The sequence below is a fragment of the Ylistrum balloti genome, unplaced genomic scaffold (assembly GCF_031769215.1).
Source record: "Ylistrum balloti isolate Yb309-2 unplaced genomic scaffold, AGI_CSIRO_Ybal_v1 Utg369646, whole genome shotgun sequence".
NCBI lineage: Eukaryota > Metazoa > Mollusca > Bivalvia > Pectinida > Pectinidae > Ylistrum > Ylistrum balloti.
This window is the reverse complement of record NW_026781904.1, coordinates 937,513-963,311: the sequence shown is the minus strand read 5'-3', so window position 1 is coordinate 963,311 and position 25,799 is coordinate 937,513. Positions and strand designations below refer to the sequence as shown.

Sequence of the window (25,799 nt, the reverse complement as noted above, 5' to 3'; positions counted from 1 at the left end):
GAAGACGACTCCCCGTCCCATATCCTGACGTTGCTGACCCTTCATGATCTTTTGAATGGATCATCTTCACACAAAAAATGCTGTCTCTGTCTTGTTACCTTTCCAAAAAATGGAACAAAATCATCAGTCTTACCGAAACGTGCAAGACATCACCTGATCTATTCACACAAACTGTGGTGTCCCACCTCATCCCGCGACTGCTCCATTCACCTTATTGGTAACAACTTAGATCCGTCTACAGAGGTTGTCCTTGATGGTAGAGGTTCCTTGGAATCACAGTTACCATCAAAATCGTCCGAAATCATTAATGACCTCCTAGAGGTGTCGCACGTCCTTTCACAGAACCAGTCTGCGTTTACAATAAGCTTTTCTTCTCTTGATGACTCGGCATGCATGGCCTGGACAGGTTGGACCTGAGATCAGTTCGTTCCTCGAAATCCACTCGCACTGTTCCCCATATCTTTCATCTGGTATATATACCAAGACTACACGCGATGCTCTATTACTGTTCTGGGTAAAACTGAAAACCGATATTTCCTGGAGTCAGTGTTCTTCTCTTTTTGGATTTTCCAAGTCAAGTGTGTCCAAAACTTTCCACTCCATAGTACAGGCATTAGACACATCGATAGTCCCACAATTTCTAGGTCCGGATCACTTGACAAGAGAACAATTGCTCGGGCACAATACTGTCTTTTCAGAAGCATTTTTTGGAGATAAAGCCACTGCCATATTAGATGGCACCTATATTTATATCCAGAAAAGCTCCGACCACAAGCTCCAGAGAATGTCCTACTGTGTCCAGAAGAAGAGAAACTATGTCAAATTCATGAGCATCGCCTTACCAGATGGCTACATTCTGGACACCGTAGGACCATTCACTGGCAGCGAAAATTATGCTACAATTACAAAAAAAGTCATGGACAAGCTAGTTACTTGGCTACAACCAGACGACAACGTTGTCGTTGACCGAGGTTTTAGAGATGTCCTACCAGTTCTCGAAGCCTCTGGCCTCAATGCTAGCATGCCGTCATACCTGAAACCAGGTCAAAGTCAACATTCTGACGTCCAAGCAAATCTTGACGGAACTATCACCAAATCGAGGTGGATTGTGGAATCCTATCATGGTCGTCTGAAACACTGGACGTTCTTCCGAACGCAATTGGTGTCTAACAGCTTTATCAATGTCATTGAGGTTTTGCTTCGAACCGTCACAGCCCGTCTGAATGGTATTAAAGGACCGATCTACCAGAGATCTCCAGAGAGAGATGCCAAAGATAGGCTAATGGCTGAACGTATGAAGGACCGTTTGACAACACCGAATGGTTTAGCTCAGAGAGTTAAGATAGATCCGGATCTATCTAGACGGGCAAGGTCCGAATTTGTCAAGATGGATGCATCTTCCGTACTGTTTCCCCGTCTCGATCTTGATTACTTGAGAACCATTACGTGTGGAACGTATAAGATATCTCTGACTCCTTGTTACATCGCCGAACATTTAAGTGATGACGGAGACTATGAGGTGTGGCTTTACCAGCACTCCCCAGACCTTCTCCGATGTCAAATACATTCTCGACACAAAAGCCAAACGAAATATAACGTTTGGATACGGTTCACCGTTTCACCCGATGTTGAGGCCCCAAGAAAGGACTACTACTGCCAGTGCCCAGTTGGAGAGAGAACGATGGGAATGTGTACGCACATCTCCAGTATCTTGTACTACCTTAGGTATTACAGGACGCTGGAAAACCCTCGACCATTAAAACCACAGGTAAAGAAATTCCGACAAAACTTGAAATAGTTTTCCATGCGGCAACGGAGTGCATATGTCGAAAGTATGTTTGGGGCTCGATCTGAAAGATCCCCGTTACCATGTGACTAACCAAACTTATAAATATAGGTATTATACCATCGCCCGTAGCTATGAACACTCCCGTAAATGCGAAAACCAACCAAAATCATAAGGAACACGTTTTGTTTGTTGTTCTGTCTATTTGTCAGCCAATGTCTTCAACCACGGGGACTTGTGAAGTAGCCATCTTGGATTTTTTTATGAAAAAGTGTTTCTCTCACTTTTTTTCATATCTGTGTACATATTCTCAACATACCGAGCAAATACTCTCGTTTTTTTTTTCTTAATTATCTAAAGAAAGTCGAAAATCGGCAATTCAACTATAGGCTAATTCAACCCAATATTTGAAAATATTCCACCACTTACATTTTGATGATTTTTCCTCTCATCAATAGCATATTACGAACTATTTAATAGGATAAAAATTGGTTTGCATCCAACGCCCATAAAAGGGTGTATTCTCTAAAAAAACACAGTTTTTGTGTCTAAAATGTTATCATCGGAAATGGCATTTTTGAAATTGTTTCTTCCATAAAACAGCCAAATGGCGCGATGGAAACATGATTTTTTGTCACAATCATGCCATGAATGTATTATTTACGTTGACTATCATTTGATTAGATTTTCATTAATATTTTTCATAACATGCACATTTTATCAACACTTAGCTTCTGAAAGGTACAACTTTGAGGAGCCATAAAAACAAACCAAGTGACCTAAATCTTTATACTTTATAGATTTGTGTCCACAACGGCATGGGCAATGCACCATCAACAGGAAATTTGAATCAGAGAAGGGGCCGTTTTGGAAACCGGCCCTTTGAGCATGATCGTTGCCTCTTTAATTTTTCAGAAGTTGTAAAATATGACCCTTGACCCTTTAACCTTGACATATGGTGACCAATCATTTGAATAGGTGAATACTTGATGTGACGGTATTATGAACTGAAAAGAAACCAAATATGTCGAAAGGTTATTAAAATCTGATACTTTGGCTAATCGGGACGTGATTCCACTAGACGAAATATGATGTCATAGGACGGGGCGGGCATGTGTAACATCAAATGTCCTCCTCCTAAATAATTACTGTGGAATATCTAGTCCCCCTCCTAAATAATTACTGTGGAATATCTAGTCCCCCTCCTAAATAATTACTGTGGAATATCTAGTCCCCCTCCTAAATAATTACTGTGGAATATCTAGTCTATCTCCTATCTCCTAATTATAACTGTGGAATCTCCCCCCTCCTAAATAATTACTGTGGAATATCTAGTCCTCCCTGTGGAATCTCTAATCCCCCTCCTAAATAATTACTGTGGAATATCTAGTCCCCCTCCTAAATAATTACTGTGGAATATCTAGTCCCCCTCCTAAATAATTACTGTGGAATATCTAGTCCCCCTCCTAAATAATTACTGTGGAATCTCTAGTCTATCTCCGTAATTATAACTGTGGAATCTCTAATCCCCCTCCTAAATAATTACTGTGGAATATCTAATCCCCCTCCTAAATAATTACTGTGGAATATCTAGTCCCCCGCCTAAATAATTACTGTGGAATCTCTAGTCCCCCTCCTAAATAATTACTGTGGAATATCTAGTCCCCCCTCCCCTCCTAAATGATTACTGTGGAATAAATAATTACTGTGGAGTCCCCCTCCTAAATAATTACTGTGGAATATCTAATCCCCCTCCTAAATAATTACTGTGGAATATCTAATCCCCCTCCTAAATAATTACTGTGGAATATCTAGTCCCCCTCCTAAATAATTACTGTGGAATATCTAGTCCCCCTCCTAAATAATTACTGTGGAATATCTAGTCCCCCTCCTAAATAATTACTGTGGAATATCTAGTCCCCCTCCTAAATAATTACTGTGGAATATCTAATCCCCCTCCTAAATAATTACTGTGGAATATCTAGTCCCCCTCCTAAATAATTACTGTGGATAATATCTAGTCCCCCTCCTAAATAATTACTGTGGAATATCTAGTCCCCCTCCTAAATAATTACTGTGGAATATCTAGTCCCCCTCCTAAATAATTACTGTGGAATCCCCTCCTAAATAATTACTGTCCCCCTCCTAAATAATTACTGTGGAATATCTAGTCCCCCTCCTAAATAATTACTGTGGAATATCTAATCCCCCTCCTAAATAATTACTGTGGAATATCTAATCCCCCTCCTAAATAATTACTGTGGAATATCTAGTCCCCCTCCTAAATAATTACTGTGGAATATCTAATCCCCCTCCTAAATAATTACTGTGGAATATCTAGTCCCCCTCCTAAATAATTACTGTGGAATCTCTAGTCTATCTCCGTAATTATAACTGTGAGATCTCTAATCCCCCTCCTAAATAATTACTGTGGAATCTCTAGTCTATCTCCGTAATTATAACTGTGGAATCTCTAATCCCCCTCCTTAATAATTACTGTGGAATATCTGGTCCCCCTCCTAAATAATTACTGTGGAATCTCTAATCCCCCTCCTAAATAATTACTGTGGAATATCTAGTCCCCCTCCTAAATAATTACTGTGGAATATCTAATCCCCCTCCTAAATAATTACTGTGGAATATCTAATCCCCCTCCTAAATAATTACTGTGGAATATCTAATCCCCCTCCTAAATAATTACTGTGATAACTCTAGTCCCCCTCCTAAATAATTACTGTGGAATATCTAATCCCCCTCCTAAATAATTACTGTGGAATATCTAGTCCCCCTCCTAAATAATTACTGTGGAATATCTAATCCCCCTCCTAAATAATTACTGTGGAATATCTAATCCCCCTCCTAAATAATTACTGTGGAATATCTAATCCCCCTCCTAAATAATTACTGTGGAATCTCTAGTCCCCCTCTATTTTCAATAGGGCATCTCCAGTCAACTACCTATACTGTGGGATGTCTAATCTCCTTGTAAACTATTTCATGTATAACATATTAAGCCGTTTCATTTTCATTTCCTGGTGTGGTATTACTGTGATTAACATTAACATTGATGATCTCTTCGATGAAGCGTAAGATTCGTACCTTACCGGAGCACATGTCAGTATTATTCCGATACGTTTCCATGGTTTCCAAGTAAATTTTATACAGTGGGGCATCATTTTGTTTTTGAAGCATGATATAAGGTAACACATTACACGTAGTTTTAATACTCAGGTGTGTTCGCTTATCATGGATTAGAAAAGCTACCATCATGTTCATACCTGTATGATATTATCATGCCCATACCTGTATGATATTGTCATGATGCCCAAACCTGTATGATATTGTCATGTCCATACCTGTATGATATTATCATGCCCTCACCTGTTTGATATTGCCATGTCCATACCTGTATGATGTTGTCATGTCCATACATGTATGATATTGTCATGATGCCCATACCTGTATGATATTGTCATGCCCATACCTGTATGATATTGTCATGCCCATACCCCTATGATATTATCATGTCCATACCTGAACGATATTGTCATGCGCATAACTGTATGATATTGTCATGTCCATACATGTATGATATTATCATGCCCATACCTGTATGATATTGTCATGCCCATACCTGTATGCTATTGTCATGCCCATACCTGTATGATATTTTCATGTCCATACCTGTATGATATTATCATGTCCATACCTGAACGATATTGTCATGTCCATACTTGTATGATATTGTCATGTCCATACCTGTATGATATTATCATGCCCATACCTGTATGATGTTCATTGACGAGTTTTTATCATCCGCTCCGACCCAACAGTCGATGAGTATAGGCGCATTGTAAACACCACGCATCTTCGCCAGCACTTCCTCCAGGTAAAAATCACTGGCTGACCATTGGTCATCAACAACTGGCCATCGTCCTAGATCTTTCAGTACCCGTCTTAGTGGACGGTCTCCAACTGACTCTATCATAGCTGTACAGACGAAAAGACAGACATTATTAAATTTGAAACCGAAATACGATTTTAATAATTTCCGATAAAAATAACCTAAAATAGATGACAAAATGTAAAATTAATTCCTTATGGCCTCCAGAAGAAGAAAAGACGTAGCTCTGGTCAGCGACTGAATCTATAGACAATCCCAAGTATAATTGGATTATCGATTATAACTAATAAGTTTTTTTTAGTATATCTGAACGTAAAAGCTGCATATTATCTTCTGTATTTCCACCTATTTTGATTCCACTAACTATCCTTGCATATTTGCACACTTTTCGACCCCGACATCAGTGAAGAAATCTTGGCGGTCGAAACAGTTGTAAAATGCAGTTTCCTTCGTTATTAGGTACATAATGTATAATACTATATTCAGAAAGATGCAGGTGATTAGTGTGGTAATTGTTCATTAAAGTATTGTTGTCGTCATTACGGTTATCTATATGACGATAAACATCTCTTAAAAGACACAATATTATTGATCACCACCTTAATAATGATAATACAGAATATTGAGAGTCGAAATCAATAAAAAAAGAGAAAAAAGGCAAAAATAAACAAAAACAAACAATGGTATTATGCACATGTTAATGGTACACGTTGCAAGACGATAAACAACATTGCGAGTTGAAATTTAAACAACAAAAAGAAAAACAATGGTGACATTTTGATGATACATATTCAATGGTTATACAGAATACTGAGTATCGTAACTAAAAAAAACAAACAAACAAAAACAAAACAAAAGACAAAGATAAATAAATAAAAACAAACAATTGTTACATATTTACATATTCCCCAATGTTTCAAATTGTATTTTTTATAGTAATGAAGTTAAATTTCATCTTCTGACCTATTGAAAGGAATATGTTATTATTTGTCACTGTTTACCATATACAATATCTTGTTTATCAGTGATATGATTAGTAAAACCTTCAACTTTATTTGTCGGCTTCACCGTTATAACAGGTTATAGCCGTGATTGGTCACTCAGTAATATTAGAATTTCTGCACTTTGTATACCATATAACATCCCCTGTGTGTTAGTTATATAGCTATAATTTCTATAAATACCACAAGTTAATTAACAGTGACTAGCGATCGAATTCTGAAAGGTTTAAAATCTTGATAGGGACACAAATCTTCATTAAAACACATTTTAATCATATGACGTCATCTATTGATCATTATAACTCGTATTAAGCCACAGTGTATTGATCGTTAAGTCGCCCTTTAACTAGGTTATGGTTGATTTATCAGAAATTTTACCTTCCAGTAGAACTTACAAACTCACTGAGAAAGACAAACGTGTATGGTAAATGTACTTCTCAGTACAAATTTAGAAAAGAGCCGTTTTATCTTTTTAGAACCTGTCAGTGATGCTGGCGTCAAATAATGAAATAGACATCATCGCACAGCTGATGTTTTTCCTTCTAAAACATGCTTCGGTGTAATATTTAACTAAATTTTCATCATACAGCTATTTTGTCCTTTTGAAACTTGTTAGTGATAATGAGATCTAATAGTCGACTAGACTTCATATTTTGTCCTAAAACTCGTCGGTGATGCTTGAGTCTAATAAGGAACTAAACTTCATCCTGCAGATATTTTGTCCTTCTAGGACTTTTGGACTTTTCAGCGATTTAGGGGTCTACTAATGAACTAACATTTATCCTACAGCTATTTTGTCCTTCTGCAACTTGTCAGTGACACATGGATCTAATATTGGACTAAATTTCATCATACAGCTATTTTGTCCTTTTGAAACTTTTCAGCGATACTTGGATATAATAATGGACTAAATTTCATCATACAGATATTTTGTCCTTTTGAAACTTGTCGGTGATGCTTGGGTCTAATAATGAACTATGCTTCCCCCTGAAACTTGTCAATGATGCTGGGGTTAAATAATGGACTTCATGATACGCCTATTTTGTCCTGAAACTTGTCGGTGATGCTGCGGTCAAACAATGAACATCCTCAATGACCTTCCAGTGACGTTATGGGTGTAAAGTGTTGTAACCCACGGGACTACAGTTATCACATTTGTTATTAGATAAGAAGATAGCAGCAATGTGTCTATTCTAATCCATAGCCATCGTCATCATCCAGTCACTACTAAGTGCATGCTTCAATCCAGTTTATCCAGCCAGCAGCACTGAAACAACACCGAGGCAGCTACACAAACTGTGCTACATGTACACTATGAGCAATTGTCGTGTGGTTTACAGACTGTTTGGCGTGCACAATCATACAACTCTTAAATTTCAATAAAGAAAAAACTTGTTGAATATATACGATCGCTGATCTTGGCTGCCTTACTTTACTTTTGCATTCGACGTGCATTGTGCTGTTATACCGCCGCTTAATAGACACAACAAGAGATTCCGAAGGGATCTTGGCACCAATCATTGAATGGTGCTTTATTGGTTCTTTGCAAGACTATTTATTCTTTACTTTTCACTTAACACTTAAGGCATACCTTGGGACAATGAGTAACTTACATATACTACACATATATAATATAGCAAGGACGAGTAAGGATGATGATATCGGCCCAGACAGTGATGAGGGTAAGGACTGTAATACCGGCTCCAGGTAGCAAAGAGAGTAAGGATGGTGATATTAGCCTTAGACAGCGAGGAGGGTAAGGACGGTGATTTCGTCCCTAGATAGCGGGGAGGGTAAGGACGGTGATTTCGTCCCTAGATAGCGAGGAGGGTAAGGACGGTGATATCGGCCAGAGGTGAAGAGGAGGATAAGGTCTGTAAAACCTGCTACAGATAGCGAGGGGAGTAAGGACGGTAATATCAGCTCCAGATAGCGAGGAGGGTAAGGAGTGTAATATCAGCTCCAGATAGCGAGGAGCGTAAGAAGTGTGATATCAGCTCCAGATAGCGTGAAGGGTAAGGAGTGTAATATCAGCTCCAGATAGCGAGGAGGGTAAGGAGTGTAATATCAGCTCCAGATAGCGAGGAGGGTAAGGAGTGTAATATCAGCTCCAGATAGCGAGGAGGGTAAGGAGTGTAATATCAGCTCCAGATAGCGAGGAGGGTAAGGACGGTGATATTGGCCCCAGATAGCGAGGAGGTTAAGGACGGTGATATTGGCCCTAGATAGCGAGGAGGGTAAGGAGTGTAATATCAGCTCCAGATAGCGAGGAGGGTAAGGAATGTAATATCAGCTCCAGATAGCGAGGAGGGTAAGGAGTGTAATATCAGCTCCAGATAGCGAGGAGGGTAAGGAGTGTAATATCAGCTCCAGATAGCGAGGAGGGTAAGGAGTGTAATATCAGCTCCAGATAGCGAGGAGGGTAAGGACGGTGATATTGGCCCCAGATAGCGAGGAGGGTAAGGACGGTGATATTGGCCCTAGATAGCGAGGAGGGTAAGGAGTGTAATATCAGCTCCAGATAGCGAGGAGGGTAAGGAATGTAATATCAGCTCCAGATAGCGAGGAGGGTAAGGACGGTGATATTGGCCCCAGATAGCGAGGAGGGTAAGGACGGTGATATTGGCCCGAGATAGCGAGGAGGGTAAGGAGTGTAATATCAGCTCCAGATAGCGGTGATATTGGCCCCAGATAGCGAGGAGGGTAAGGACGGTGATATTGGCCCTAGATAGCGAGGAGGGTAAGGAGTGTAATATCAGCTCCAGATAGCGAGGAGGGTAAGGAATGTAATATCAGCTCCAGATAGCGAGGAGGGTAAGGAGTGTAATATCAGCTCCAGATAGCGAGAAGGGTAAGGAGTGTAATATCAGCTCCAGATAGCGAGGAGGGTAAGGAGTGTAATATCAGCTCCAGATAGGGAGGAGGGTAAGGAGTGTAATATCAGCTCCAGATAGCGAGCAGGGTAAGGACGGTGATATTGGCCCTAGATAGCCAGGAGGGTAAGGACGGTGATATTGGCCCTAGATAGCGAGGAGGGTAAGGACGGTGATATTGGCCCTAGATAGCGAGGAGGGTAAGGACGGTGATATTGGCCCTAGATAGCGAGGAGGGTAAGGACGGTGATATTGGCCCTAGATAGCGAGGAGAGTAAGGACGGTGATATCGGTTATCCAAGAGCGAGGATGATAAGGTCGTTGACATCAGTCATCGGGTCAAATGATCGACATTAATGTTTCATGTTTAGAGAAAACACAGATCTATTGTGACGTCATTCAACTCATCAATTCTATGGATAATTTGTGGGTATTAATTTCACAGTGAATTCTATCTACGAAGCAAAACTTGTGTGAAACTTTTGCCGTAAGAATGACGGAAAACACACAGATTAGAAGATTTATTGACCTAGTTATATACCTGTGTTATTGTGATAAAACGCTAGCTACATCCAGATTATGTTCTGTTTGGCGTGCGTCATCTCAACAACACCATTAAATCGATGTAAAATCGAGATCTTAATAATGATACTTATTGGATTTTAAGTGGCCATAATGATCTGTGATCACCAGACTGATTGTTGTTAGACTACTAAACAAAATTAATATCCATTTAATCGAAGATAATTTGATATCATCAACTAATGCTTCCATTCCGTCCGCACATTTGTAGCGCGAGACGAAGAGTTTAAGCATGTTGATTGATGAAGCCTATGATTATAATGCTTTTAAACAGACACCACACGCATGATTTCAACGCATTTCACCGGCTAGTTTTTACATATTAGACATACAATCTTCGTTTATTTCTGAATAGTATGAAGTGAGAAAAATCGATTAAAAAACACCAAAGTGTTAGATAATACTAGTCGTTTTCACAAAAAAACAAGAGAAAATATTTTTGAACTTGACCTTTCTTTCCATGTTAGTTACAAGCAGCTAGATATTAAAACAAAACAATTTTTAAATGCAAGAAAAAAAAGACATTGCTGTTGATATTTCTAATTTTGTAGTAACGTTTGACATCACTGAGTAAGATACTTTTAAATATAAACAAACAATTCACAATGTCATCTCATACTGAAGGAAATGACATCATTGATAACAAATTCCATACCTGCTCATATGTCTGTGTCTGCAGTGGGTATATACTACTGAGCAGAAACTGTCGGTACGTTACAACAAAATTATATAGAGAATACATGGTCAGTGTCTTAAAATATAAGGATGAAGAAAGAACAGTGGCTCGGTCCGAGCTAAACTACTGCTTGTCTTATATTTTAAGACACTGACCATGAATTCTATTTATCCTGCAACATTGACTGAAAATCAGACTATTGAAACTTAAACAGTTTTGTTGGATAATCTGTGTTTACCTGACGTTACCCTGAATTTTGCCCGATGACGGACGCCAAAGTAATTCCTCCGCACCGAAACATAGTCCCAAACTTCATCGGATAGAACAGCGATTTTATGAATTTTCATTGATCAAGTTGTTCATTACAGCATGTAAAATCGCTTATTTCAACAACTATTTATATTTCTAAACGTAATATTTAAGTAAAACGTACAGCTGTTTTCTGTCACTGGCGAATACAGCACAAAATATGTGTGGCAGTTGCATTCCGACAATGGCAATGCCAGTTGCAGGATAACTCATAAATCACCTTTTCGCGAAGCCAGAAAGGCCTGACAAGAGATTAAAAACATGCCATTAGGATACTCACACACGTTGATACAGGACTTGTAGAGAACTTTTACTTTCTTGGTAGCTTGGCTATCATCCAAGCCTACTTCTTCTTCAAGTAAACCTATAATGATATATGTTGTACATCATGTATTATATTCATTTGTTGCAGCAATGGTTAAGGTGAGGGATATAAGCATGGTTATGAATTATCATATCTATTCCAGCGCTCATCTCTCACAATATCTGGCGAAACTTAATATTTCTTCCTTTGATATGTTTTTCTTTGTTTTTGTTTTTGTTTATTTTTTTTTCTACGAAAATTGAGTGATTTTTACATCAATATTTTATTTATCTTTTAAAGAGAGAATAACAAATTGCACCGCTCTCTGTTTCTTTAGAAAACAAAATAAGAATAGTAAGGTTGAGTATGTTATAAAGCCGATATAATGCAGCGATATATACATGACATTTGACCCCTGGATAAAGGGAGATAAGTATAGACATGACACCAAAAATTTTTTTTAAAAAAAATTAAAAAAAAAAAAAAAAAACATTTTGTTTGTCAGCTCTCATTTTAACTTTTTTTTACCACCTAATAAACGCACAAATACCTGCAACTTGCTATAATGTTAGTTTACGTTAAAATTTACGACGTGTATGTCGTTTTGGTGTTTTATTTTGCTAAGTTGGCGGGGAGGGGTGTTAACTATTGGTGAACTACATGTGGAAATGCAAAGTAGTTTGCATTCTTGTCAATGAATTTACTATATTTAATGCAAGGTTATCAAATCCAACATTTATAGCTCTGGTCTAAACATCATATCATCTCATTCCTTACTTCAGCTGTGGTCTATATAAATATACATTACAAGTATACCTTCAACTGTGCTGAAGATACCAAATACATCACATTTATCTCAACTCTAGGTGATATCGTTGAGATCTGAAACCTTCCGATAAATAAATCAATCGGAACTCAGCGACTTTGTACAAACGACAGACAATATCTTACCCTTGAGGGTTATCTGAAGGTCATCGTGAAGCTTCTCAAATGTGTTAAAGCTGGATTTGTCGTCTGGAATGATATTTTTACGGTTCCAATTGCCGCAGGCGTATTGAAAAAAATCCTCACATGGATCAACGGAGAGGTCCATAGCTTCCAGTAACATGGCCGCTAGATGAATAAAAAATTGTGTATCAAAAATAAATAAAAATAGACGGCATTTTTTATTTTATTTAAACAAGAGGCCAAAAATGCCTTAATGGTCACGTGGGTTACAATGCCCGTGTTGTAGTTGTAACATGACATAGAAATTATCATGTCGTAAACTGTCTCACTCGTAATACAAGGGTTCAAAAGATGCAGACTGGTGAAAATTATGGGGAAGTTGTATGGTCGTCATAGTGATCTCAGTGAGAAATTTTCTATTTCTTTGTGTGATATGAAGCTAGACGTGGTTAATGGTAGTTAGTTTCCCGGTTGGTTCCGTTGTTTTTTTACCTTGTTCTCATTTGAGAACGTGACATTACTTACTTGGATGAATCAAGTTTTACATGGCGCATTTCGTCGATGAAGCAGAAAAAAACTCTTCCAGAACACCTGGTCTTATTCTCTTATTCTCATTGTACTTTTTACAAGAGTCTCCGTGTTCATTTGCTTATATTTTGCACTGGTTTTATGGAATATGAGTTTGGATTATGATTGTGTTGAAATGTTGTTATTTTCTTGATGTTTCTTATTCACAAAGTATAATTTGAACTATGTTGTACATGTGATGTAAATATAAACTATGTATAGCATTTACTGGAATCATCTGTTAACAATTCTGACCATGTCTTAATTAACCGAAAATAAACATAAAAATGTATTATTATTATATAAACTACCATCGAACCGCGTTACCTCGAACCTGTATGACTCGAAGACCACGTTTATTTCGAAGTATTTTGCCGGTCCCTGCCTAACTTTGCACAAACATTTGAACTCACTTAAACTCAGTACTCGCTCTCGAAGTTTTCCCGTGGTCCCGCTGAGTTCAAGATAACGATATTCGACCGTATAGTAATATCCCTCCACCTGACCCTGAGGTCATGTCACTCACAATTTCGGTTCGTCAACTTACGACTCTTGCAATCATAAAGAGTATTTGATTCCACTAATCTGGATGATAAAAGATTTTCTTTGAATTTGTGTCAATCTGATCGCTTATGACTCCGCCCATCAGTCCCTGCAGGATCATCCAGGATCAATATGTGCATACCGTCAAACCGTTATCATATACTAAATAAATTCTGACACGTTATAACAAGACATTACCAGTAAAAAACTATAACTTTGATCTGGCGACTTTGAAGAAGACTTTGTTTTTGGTTGTGGTCATTTTTGCTTTACAATGTCATAACAAAATATAAACCTGTAAAATTCTTAAAAGTTGACCTTCACCTTTGACCTCGTGAGCCTGACAATTTCCTCCAATATGCCAGAAAAGAATATTAACCAGTAACATATTAATTATGTATTTTGACAGTAGATTTCCGGTTTTATTTCAAGTAAGAACAACCTCGCCCTGGAACTAAGGAACACTTTATACCTGTATAGCACATCGAAACATTACAGTGTATTATAGAGTTAAATTTCCTCTAATTTGGCATTCTGAATTCTGATATAATTTATAATGTATTCTAATGTATGGTGAGTCAGTGAAATTCAACATAATTTACTGGAGGTAGTGTCTTTAATGTCGGAATGAATGCAATTTTGGTGACAGACATCAAGGCGTCTACAAATTAAATTTAAAAGATTATTTTCAGCTCGATCTGACACCGACATGACGTCATACTATTGAAGTAACTCAAATAAATATATTCCAGTTAAATATTTGATTATTGATGATCAAAATGAAAATTACAAATATATAAACGAAACGAACAAATTTTTTATAACACTACTGATGCCGATATATTCTGTTCGGATTTATATTTATGTCTGTGTTATGTAGACAGATGTCTACTTGTGTCTGTTTTATGTAGACAGATGTGTACTTGTGTCTGTGATATGTAGACAGATGTGTACTTGTGTCTGTGTTATATAGACAGATGTATACACGTGTCTTCGTTATGTAGACAGATGTGTACATGTGTCTGTGTTATGTAGACAGATGTGTACATGTGTCTGTGTTATATAGACAGATGTATACATGTGTCTGTGTTATGTAGTCAGGTGTATACATGTGTTTGTGTTATGTAGACAGATGTATACACGTGTCTGTGTTATGTAGACAGATGTATACATGTGTCTGTGTTATGTAGACAGATGTATACACGTGTCTGTGTTATGTAGACAGATGTATACATGTGTCTGTGTTATGTAGACAGATGTATACATGTGTTTGTGTTATGTAGTCAGATGTATACATGTGCCTGTGTTATGTAGACAGATGTATACATGTGTCTGTGTTTTGTAGTCAGATGTATACTTGTGTCTGTGTTATGTAGTCAGATGTATACATGTGCCTGTGTTATGTAGACAGATGTATAAATGTGTTTGTGTTTTGTAGTCAGATGTATACTTGTGTCTGTGTTTTGTAGTCAGATGTATACTTGTGTCTGTGTTATGTAGACAGATGTATATATGTGTCTGTGTTATATAGACAGATGTATACATGTGTCTTTGTTATGTAGACAGATGTATTTATGTGTCTGTGTTATATAGACAGATGTATACACGTGTCTTTGTTATGTAGACAGATGGGTACTTGTGTCTGTGTTATGTAGACAGATGAATACACGTGTCTTTGTAATGTAGACAGATGTATACATGTGTCTGTGTTATGTAGTCAGATGTATACACGTGTCTGTGTTATGTAGACAGATGTATACACGTGTCTGTGTTATGAAGTCAGATGTATACACGTGTCTGTGTTATGTAGACAGATGTATACACGTGTCTGTGTTATGTAGTCAGGTGTATATATGTGTTTGTGTTATGTAGACAGATGTATACATGTGTCTGTGTTATGTAGTCAGGTGTATACATGTGTTTGTGTTATGTAGTCAGATGAATACTTGTCTGTGTTATGTAGACAGATGTATACATGTGCCTGTGTTATGTAGACAGATGTATACATGTGTCTGTGTTTTGTAGTCAGATGAATGCTTGTCTGTGTTATGTAGACAGATGTATACACGTGTCTGTGTTATGTAGACAGATGTATACATGTGTTTGTGTTATGTAGTGAGATGTATACATGTGCCTGTGTTATGTAGACAGATGTATACATGTGTCTGTGTTATGTAGTCAGGTGTATACATGTGTCTGTGTTATGTAGACAGATGTATACTTGTGTCTGTGTTATGTAGACAGATGTATACATGTGTTTGTGTTATGTAGTCAGATGAATACTTGTCTGTGTTATGTAGACAGATGTATACATGTGCCTGTGTTATGTAGACAGATGTATACATGTGTCTGTGTTTTGTAGTCAGATGAATACTTGTCTGTGTTATGTAGACAGATGTATACACGTGTCTGTGTTATGTAGATAGATGTATACATGTGTCTGTGTTATGTAGTGAGATGTATACATGTGTCTGTGTTATGTAGACAGATGTATACTTGTGTCTGTGTTATGTATACAGATGTATACTTGTCTGTGTTATGTAGACATATGTATATATGTGTCTGTGTTATATAGACAGATGTATACACGTGTCTTTGTTATGTAGACAGATGGGTACTTGTGTCTGTGTTATGTAGACAGATGAATACACGTGTCTGTGTTAAGTAGACAGGTGTATACATGTGTCTGTGTTATGTAGGCAGATGTATACATGTGTCTGTGTTATGTTGTCATATGTATACACGTGTCTGTGTAATGTAGACAGACGTATACACGTGTCTGTGTTATGTAGACAGATGTATACACGTGTTTGTGTTATTTAGTCTGTGTATACTCGTGTCTCTGTTTTGTGGTCAGATGAATACTTGTCTGTGTTATGTAGACAGATGTATACCTGTGTCTCTGTTTTGTAGACAGATGTATACATGTGTCTGTGTTATGTAGACAGATGTATACATGTGTCTGTGTTATGTAGTCAGTGTATACACGTGTCTGTGTAATGTAGACAGATGTACACATGTGTCTGTGTTATGTAGTCAGTGTATACTCGTGTCTTTGTTATGTAGACAGATGTATACATGTGTCTGTGTTATGTAGTCAGTGTATACACGTGTCTGTGTAATGTAGACAGATGTATACACGTGTCTGTGTTATGTAGACAGATGTATACTTGTGTCTCTGTTTTGTAGACAGATGTATACATGTTTCTGTGTTATGTAGTCAGTGTATACTTGTGTCTTTGTTATGTAGACAGATGTATACACGTGTCTGTGTTATGTAGACAGATGTATACACGTGTTTGTGTTATTTAGTCTGTGTATACTCGTGTCTCTGTTTTGTGGTCAGATGAATACTTGTCTGTGCTATGTAGACAGATGTATATATGTGTCTGTGTTATGTAGACAGATGTATACCTGTGTCTCTGTTTTGTAGACAGATGTATACATGTGTCTGTGTTATGTAGACAGATGTATACATGTGTCTGTGTTATGTAGTCAGTGTATACACGTGTCTGTGTAATGTAGACAGATGTACACATGTGTCTGTGTTATGTAGTCAGTGTATACTCGTGTCTTTGTTATGTAGACAGATGTATACATGTGTCTGTGTTATGTAGACAGATGTATACTTGTGTCTCTGTTTTGTAGACAGATGTATACATGTGTCTGTGTTATGTAGTCAGTGTATACTCGTGTCTTTGTTATGTAGACAGATGTATACTTGTGTCTCTGTTTTGTAGACAGATGTATACATGTGTCTGTGTTATGTAGTCAGTGTATACTCGTGTCTCTGTTTTGGAGTCAGATGTATACTTGTGTCTGTTATTTAGTCTGTGTATACTCGTGTCTCTGTTTTGCAGTCAGATGTATACTTGTGTCTGTGTTATGTCAACAGATAAAAATGTCTGTTGTGTGATGTATTGATCTGAAGGAATTAACTAATCAATTTACTATTCAGAAGATGTTAATTCCCCCACAGTAATATGGATTGAAAGAACGCAAGTAAATATTGTACTTCTGTATACAAAATATTATTGGATATGTCACACTCGTACTCAGCTGTATTATCTTTTTCTGATAGAACTCGTTAATGATGTGATGGTCCAGCTTTTTATTTATTTTCTATCTCAAAGACGACTTGAGGTAAAGCACGCTTTGGTTTCTCATTCTCTAGATGTGTATTAACCGATTTTTCTGTGAATTATGAGAATCTGAAATCTTCCAAACCGACGAAAAAACAGATTCAAATTTATGAGACACAAGATTAAATGGAGCATATGTGTATCTAAAATTTAACTCGTTGCTGAAGGCGCTATTAATTAAACACAAGACGTATGGAACATATGTATATCTATAACTTAACTCGTAGCAGAAGATGATTTGTATTAAACACGAGTCTTCAGGGGCATATGTTTATATATAACTTAACTCGTCGCTAAAGACGCTAGCTATTGGAGTGTATTCTTATAACTATACCTGTTTGCTAAATAAGGGAATCAGAAAAATATATATATATATGATCACAAAAGTGTATCTGTTTGTATAGTCATTATATACCATTTCGAACACAGCGTTGAGAAAGCAGAATATAAAATTACAATGACTTACCTGTCCGAACACAGCGTTGAGAAAGCAGAATATAAAATTACAATGACTTACCTGTCCGAACACAGTGTTGAGAAAGCAGAATATAAAATTACAATGACTTACCTGTCCGAACACAGTGTTGAGAAAGGCAATAATTTCTGGTTATAGGCACTGTAAAGATATAGAGATATACATAAGTTTTCAGTATCGGGATCTGTGCGTCGGTATAAACACAGTGTAAGATAATCGAATGTCGAATTTATATACAAACACCATTATCATGCTTCTAAAACTATGACCGAAACAGATTTGTCGAAACTTCCATATAATTTGATTGTATTTGATATTGTTTTAGTTCATTTTTGTTCATTCAATTACTTATTTTGCTCTGCAAATGCATCTACTTTAACATTTTCGATATTTCAGGGGTTACAATCACTTTTGCTCTCTGCACCACTTGAACATGTCATGGCAAAACCGAAAGCAAAAGCTAAGTAATATGATTGCTTCAAGAAGAAAAAACTGACCGATCACAGGCTGATACGCTCCTTTTGAAGATTACAAAGGAGTGACACACCCAGCTTCACTCAAAGCCATTACGATATACTATTATGCCACCTCGAGATTCGTTTGATGTGCACCAAAGGATCAAACTAGTCTTTTCGACTTGTGCGAAAAGTGTTGCACGCGAAACCTTTAGTTCTGCCATGACATGTTCCAGGGGTGCAGAGATTGAAAGTGATCGTAACCCCTGAAGTGCCGAGGATGATAATATCATCGTTTTAGGATGATAACTGGAACACAGTTTAAATCGAAATCAAACATTCAACAGATTTATGCATTAATCTTACTTGTAAATCAAGGTTTCGAAAGATGCAGGTTGATGAAAATTATAAGAAATTTTACATTCTATTCCTAACCTGTCGAAACCGCTTTATAGAAAAATATAAAACGATTTCTGCTATGATATCCTAACAAAACCGCCATGAGATTTATAATTAAAACCATATGAAGTTAACATGTCTACATCACACAACATTTTTCAACAACTTGGTTGAACAAACCCATCATAAAACATCAGACGTTAATACAGATTGTTTTCTACTCCCTATGACTGTTTCAGCTTCTCCTTCTACCGACAGAAATCGTCATAATGATTACAATAATAACGGAAACCCGATAGTGTACGTGAAATTCAATTCTTTATACAAATTTAATGGGGTGTCCTGATATTTCGTTATGATAACACTATACAGTCGTCAATCTGAGATTCCAATATCCTTGGATACATTCTCTAAATAACATGTTTATAACAAGGAAATCAATTCCAAAACAAATTTTCGTTAGTTTCAAATGGTGATATTGTATTCGTCTAGCCATGTGATATTATTGCTCAGATAGATCAAATGTATTTTAAAATGCAAGGAATTCGAGTCTCATTTACTACTTCAGAATTGATATTTACATTAAGGTACTGTACATTTTATATAGCATTAATGATGTAAAGAAAGCTAGCTATGGTGAGTCATACTCTATATGTATTAAATGATCTTATACGGCGCGACATAACCTGAACTCTCCAGGCGCCACATACCCTATATTTTCTAAGGGTATCTTCAAATAGCGATATACCCTTCTTAAAGGGCGATCATCAGGCGCGACATACCCTCTATTGTTAAAAGGGCTCTCCTTCGGCGCCATACATCCTTTACTGTTTAAAGGGCTCTCATAAGGCGCGATATACTCTCTTTTTAAAAGGGCGATCATCAGGCGCGACATACCCTCTATTGTTAAAAGGGCTTTCCTAAGGCGCCACATATATTTTATTGTTTAAAGGGTTCTCAAAAGGCGCGACATACCCTCTATTGTTAAAAGGGCTCTCCTAAGGCGCCATACATCCCTTATCGTTTAAAGGGTTCTCATAAGGCGCCACATATATTTTATTGTTTAAAGGGTTCTCAAAAGGCGCGATATACCCTCTTTTTAAAAGGGCACTCAGAAGATGTGACGTACCGTCAATTTTCTATTCTAAGGGCTCCCACCAGGTGCAATATAGCCTCTATTTCAAGGGCTCTCCAAAGACGCTATGTAGCCTCTATTTTCAAAGGGCAAAGTCATTTCAAAATTATCAATTTGCGTATTATCCTCCAGAAATACTGTTACCGATTCCATTAAGAATACTTGCAGTAGTTTTGAACAGTACCTTGTAATATTTGAATCGCTCAGATTACAATAATTCAATCATATACAACTTTTCATCCTCAAATGAGACAAGTCTTTAGGATTTCTGGAAACGAATTCTCTGAAGATAAGTTTAAAAAGGCACAAAACTTTTCTATGGTTCTATTTCAGGTTTGTGATTATCTATTATACAGTATAACAGGTTTATTTCTTCACGTGACGAAAAAGTTATATGGTATATATTGCTGATATTTCTCACTCCAAGTAAGATCAAACGAGACCAAACTTTCTTCATTCTATCAGTAGAAAATTTAGAGTAATTGTGACTTGTGACTTTAATGTCGTTTGTAATTGTTGTAGAGCGTATTCTGTTATTCAGGATTTTTCATAATTTTCATATTTCCTGACTTTAGAAGAAAGCTGTTATTATTTTTGATTTCCACACTCAAAGTTTTGCATCTGGTTAATAAAGTGTAAAATTATTGAAATATTTTTAATAACGTCAATATTTGCTCTAAGTGGTGGAAATTCATTTCTAATTTACTGCTTAACCTAATAACCGTACACTGGTTTTAGTTTGAAATACATGTGAAAATATTAATTATAACTTTTTAATGAATAATTCTGTTGAAGCGGACGAAATTGGTTGGTTGGTTGACTGGTTTTCCGTCTCAACAACTATCTTGTGTCCAGGTATCGCCTCACCAACTAACATCATTCTTCTGTTGACATGAGGGCAAACGTGCATCCCCCCTCTCACTTCCACACAAGTAGTTATACACACTGATAAAACACAACAACAAATTATGCGGCTTATTCAAAGTTTGGCGATATTGGAACACGTCTCCCTAAACGAGCAAATAGTAGAGAGGAAAACTGTCCTTTAGCGGCTTAAAGACAGGCCAAACTTACCTTACCCAATAATTTCGTTTAAGGGGTGTTGATCCGCTTGTACGTTAACCATGTGCTTTCTTGTCTACAGTTGAACATGTTTTAATTACTTGTCAGATTTGTTTTACGAATTCCTACAAAGTATGTCCTGTTCCCGGACCTGAATAACCTGCTCACGTTCGTCCAACTGAACAAAATTCTGAATTTCATTATAGATTGGTCTTTGCAACAAAATAGGAACCAAATTATATGTATGAACTAGACGATATCATTTGTATTAATTGATTTATCCAACATAACACATAGTTTTTCACGAGTTTTAATATTTCTTTTTAACTGTTTCTCCTTACAGAACATAGTTTGTAGTATGGCCAAAACTGACCCTGACTGTCGACCGACAGGTAAAAAGGCTAATAATGTGCTGTGGAAATTAGAGACTGAATCGTGATGTCTTTTATAGGCAATGGATGGAATGTTTCCGAGGCAAATAAATCTTCCACACGGACTGCGATCTATTTACTAATTATTAACGATAGTCCTCGAGCCATGGACAAATTCCAATACCTGACGCAAACCGCGAAGATCATATACGACAATGATTTCTATAATTTATTCTCCATCTAGGGAATTTACATACATTTTCAATTGAAGTTGGACTGCTTGATGTCTGGTGGATCCTTGTTCGCCGACGACTCCTTTGGGAACGTGCCATTACTTATTTGCATTGACCGAGATTTATATGTTGTGGATAACATAGAAAACGCTCACCATTCCGGAACACCTAATCTTACTTTCCTTTTACGTTTTCATTTTATTTTTGTGGTTATATTTTACTATCGTTTCATCGCAAAACAACAAGAAAATACCAATATGTCAATAGAATTATAATCCAAATTCAAATCCAATCAAACTAAGGCAAGGCAAAATATAAACGAAAGAAAGATTTCCACAGAGACTCCTGAAAAAAGTACAAGGAGATTACGACCAGGTGTTCCGGAAGAGTAAGCGTCTTCTGCAACATGGAAGACGACACCCGTAATGTAAACCTTAGTCAATCCAAGTAAGTAATGTCACGTTTTCAAATGAGAACAATGTATACAACAACGGAGCAGGTAAATTAAAGAGCATCAAATACGTCCAACTTCATTACACGCCAAGAAACGGAATATTTCTCAAATGGATTCAGTTGACATACGGTAGTTTTTTTTTCTATAAAGCGGTTTAAACAGACTTCTCTCTACCCATGTTACAAAATCAAACCAATAACTCTAATCCAGAGTACTCTGTAGCACTCCATATCAAAAAGGACAACGAAAGGAGCCAACAAACACTGGCCTAAGAAACATTAGAACGTTGTTGTTACTGTATCTTAGAATCGATGCTAACACCACACACCGTATTTCACACGACCAACCAAAAACACCAAGGATTGTAAATCTTTCTTACACACAATAATTACAATAAGCGGTGTGTTTCTATCTTACTAAATTTTCATGCATAGCATCTTAGTAGAAATTTCGCTCTCTCGCTTAAAATTTAGCGTGCTGTCAGTTCAAAACCAATCTTCAGATATATCGATTTACACTAGACTTGCATAGTAAGTTATCACAATGCCATGTCTGTACATAATCGCCTATTTCATTGCTGATTAGATATGTTAACTGTTATATAGAATTTTAGCAGAAATACAATAAACTGACTTACAGGTGATTAAGGTCTTTCCATGTAAAGTTTGAATTAGAAGGAGGCGAAAGCTGTATTATGCAGTCTTATTCATCAGATCGCATTTTCTGGTTCTATTGCAATTTCATATGAAAAGTGGTAATTCTTTTGTATGAATTTTGTGCCATAGAATCTATGACGATGACGACATCAAACGTGATGTTTTATATTACAACCTAATTTTAGGAGGTCATGATTCCATAACAGCAGTGAAAACATTGATGATTGTTCATGGTGTTATGGAAGTCAAATGCTTGTAATATGACAACTGTACAACACTTTTACATTTCGAAATTTTCTCTGACACAAAATTTGTTCAGTGGCGTTGTCAACAACAATTCACTTTAAAGTTGCACGTTTAGATCCGTGACTCAAACAATATAGATCCAACTCAGAAGAAATTTGCTAGATAAATAGCTAGGTCATGTAATGGGCAACGCAACCATCATTTACAAAATATCTTAGATTTCACAGTCCATGAACTCTGAAGATTGGAGATGCTGAAAAGGTTGACTTTAATTGTTTTGCATTGAACTCAGTTTCTCATTATGTTCATCTGCTGTTTCAATCAAACTTGTAATAAAATGTCATTTTAGTATGGACATTTGAACCATCGAAATAGATTTCGTGAATTTTACTCATTTATCTAATTTATTTTATCTATTTTAAGTCATTTTTCTTTTATTTTTTCATTCATTTATTTACTTGAGTGAATTTTGAGGAAAGAAAACAAATCGATTTCATGTTTCAAAATATTCAAGCATACGGTGTTGACATATTGTTAAACACTTGAAAATTTTGACTGGGAGATAATATTTAATACAATAAAAGAATTTTGTTTAAAAAATTCAATATTAAGAAGGCGAAACAGCTGTGACTTATAATTACATGTTATACGTATACAAAGCAGCATGACGGTATATTTTCAGGGCATTTATGAGAGGATGAAAACACTTACCATTACCGGTGGTCCTGCGGCATCTTTCATCTCTTATTAAGGCTATAACAACGAATGAGACGGCGGCCACAAACAACAGTAGACAGATTGTGGCTAGGTATTTCTCACGGGCCGTCCATGGTTTGGTACAGTTTGAGTGATTTGTTATGTGCACTGTGAGATCAACCTTTTCACAACTACTTGTCTGTGGTTTTGCCTGTCCACGGTTTCCAGTTCGGGGTTTCGTGGAGCCACGATAGTACTCAATTCCGCCGTTCTGAGTAGTAGGTGAACCACTGCTTAAATCGTTATGGTTGTTATTGAAGGTATAAGTCACAGACATCGTTGATGTCGAGAAGGTTTCCGCGTTATCTTAAGCTGTCGTAGGCAGATCGTAGAACAGGAAGAGTACACGTGGTTCACGACTGTGCTGATGGATTTCCGAAAACATATCGGATGTAACAGAATCTCCACATCCTATACTGAACATAACGTTATCGCTTCCACAAGCTTCTCCCTCGAACGTCAGGAATACTGCAACAGAAGACAGGACACATAAATACACTAAGATATTTCCTTAAGTGACGGTGTTGGGAAGACAGCAACCAGTTCCAATGTGGTACGCATAACAATGAGTTATTATGTAAGATATTTTAATGCATGTATCAATTTTAAAATATGCACTTTCATGCATATCGACTGTTTGCATGACGGAGCTAATTACGAAAAGTCCTCGCGCGTTTTCATTATCTTTAACAGAAACTAATCAAGGTTAACATGATACGAAGAATGTTAGAACTCAATCAATACATTACAACAGTATCACTACAGCAGCAGCCATTGCTACTGGCGAGGGGTGACAATTCTCCATACAGCGGTGTAATGCTTAAGTCGACAGATCGGATTTTGAAGCGAGGTGAGAAAGTAGGTCAAGTGGATTTTGGATGTGTAAACAACTTCGTTTGAAGGTTTAACCAAAAATCAGTGTGTGAATTGACAAAGGGTGTTGAAATAAAGGGCGCGGGCATCCACTACGAACATGTGTATTATCGCATCATTGTTATAAACAGGATACATGGTTATTATCACTTTAACGTTATATAAACATGAGACATGGTTATTATCACATTACGGTTATAAACATTGGACGTTGTTATTATCATATAATTGCTATAAACATGAGACATGGTTATTATTGATATAAACAGAAGATATGGTTACTATCACATTATTGGTGTGAACAGCAGACATAGGCACCACATTATTTATGTGAACAGCAGACATAGGCATTATCACATGATTGATATGAACAGGATACAAAGGTATTATCACATGATTGTTATAAACAGGAGACATGGATATTATCTTATAATTGCTATAAACAGGAGATATGGATATTATCTTATGATTGTTATAAACAGGAGACATGAATATTATCTTATAATTGCTATAAACAGGAGATATTGATATTATCTTATAATTGCTATAAACAGGAGATATGGATATTATCTTATGATTGTTATAAACAGGAGATATGGATATCATCATATAATTGTTATAAACATGAAACATGGTTATTATTGATATAAACAGAAAATATGGTTATTATCACATTATCTATGTGAACAGCAGACATAGGCATCACATTATCTATGTGAACAGCAGACATAGGCATCACATTATCTATGTGAACAGCAGACATAGGCATCACATTATCTATGTGAACAGCAGACATAGGCATCACATTATCTATGTTAACAGCAGACATAGGCATCACATTATCTATGTTAACAGCAGACATAGGCATCACATTATCTATGTTAACAGCAGACATAGGCATCACATTATCTATGTTAACAGCAGACATAGGCATCACATTATCTATGTTAACAGAAGACACAGGCATAATCACATGATTAATGTGTACATGAGACATGGATATTATCACACAATTGTTACAAACAAGAGACATGGGTATCATCACATAA

The 25,799-nt window shown here is 36.8% G+C and overlaps 1 protein-coding gene across 1 annotated transcript in view; it reads right to left on the bottom strand.

The window, feature by feature from the left end:
* Positions 1-24,154, bottom strand: part of LOC132555601 (neprilysin-1-like) — a 46,388-nt gene extending 22,234 nt beyond the window's left edge. Inside the window, exons 1-5 of the mRNA XM_060219954.1 lie at positions 23,833-24,154; positions 18,204-18,251; positions 12,387-12,548; positions 11,412-11,495; positions 5,571-5,776 (exon numbers count right to left, since the gene is read on the bottom strand). Coding sequence (XP_060075937.1) covers positions 5,571-5,776; positions 11,412-11,495; positions 12,387-12,548; positions 18,204-18,251; positions 23,833-24,154 — 822 coding nt within the window. The remainder of the gene's footprint in view (positions 1-5,570; positions 5,777-11,411; positions 11,496-12,386; positions 12,549-18,203; positions 18,252-23,832) is intronic.
* Positions 24,155-25,799: the final 1,645 nt, after the last annotated feature.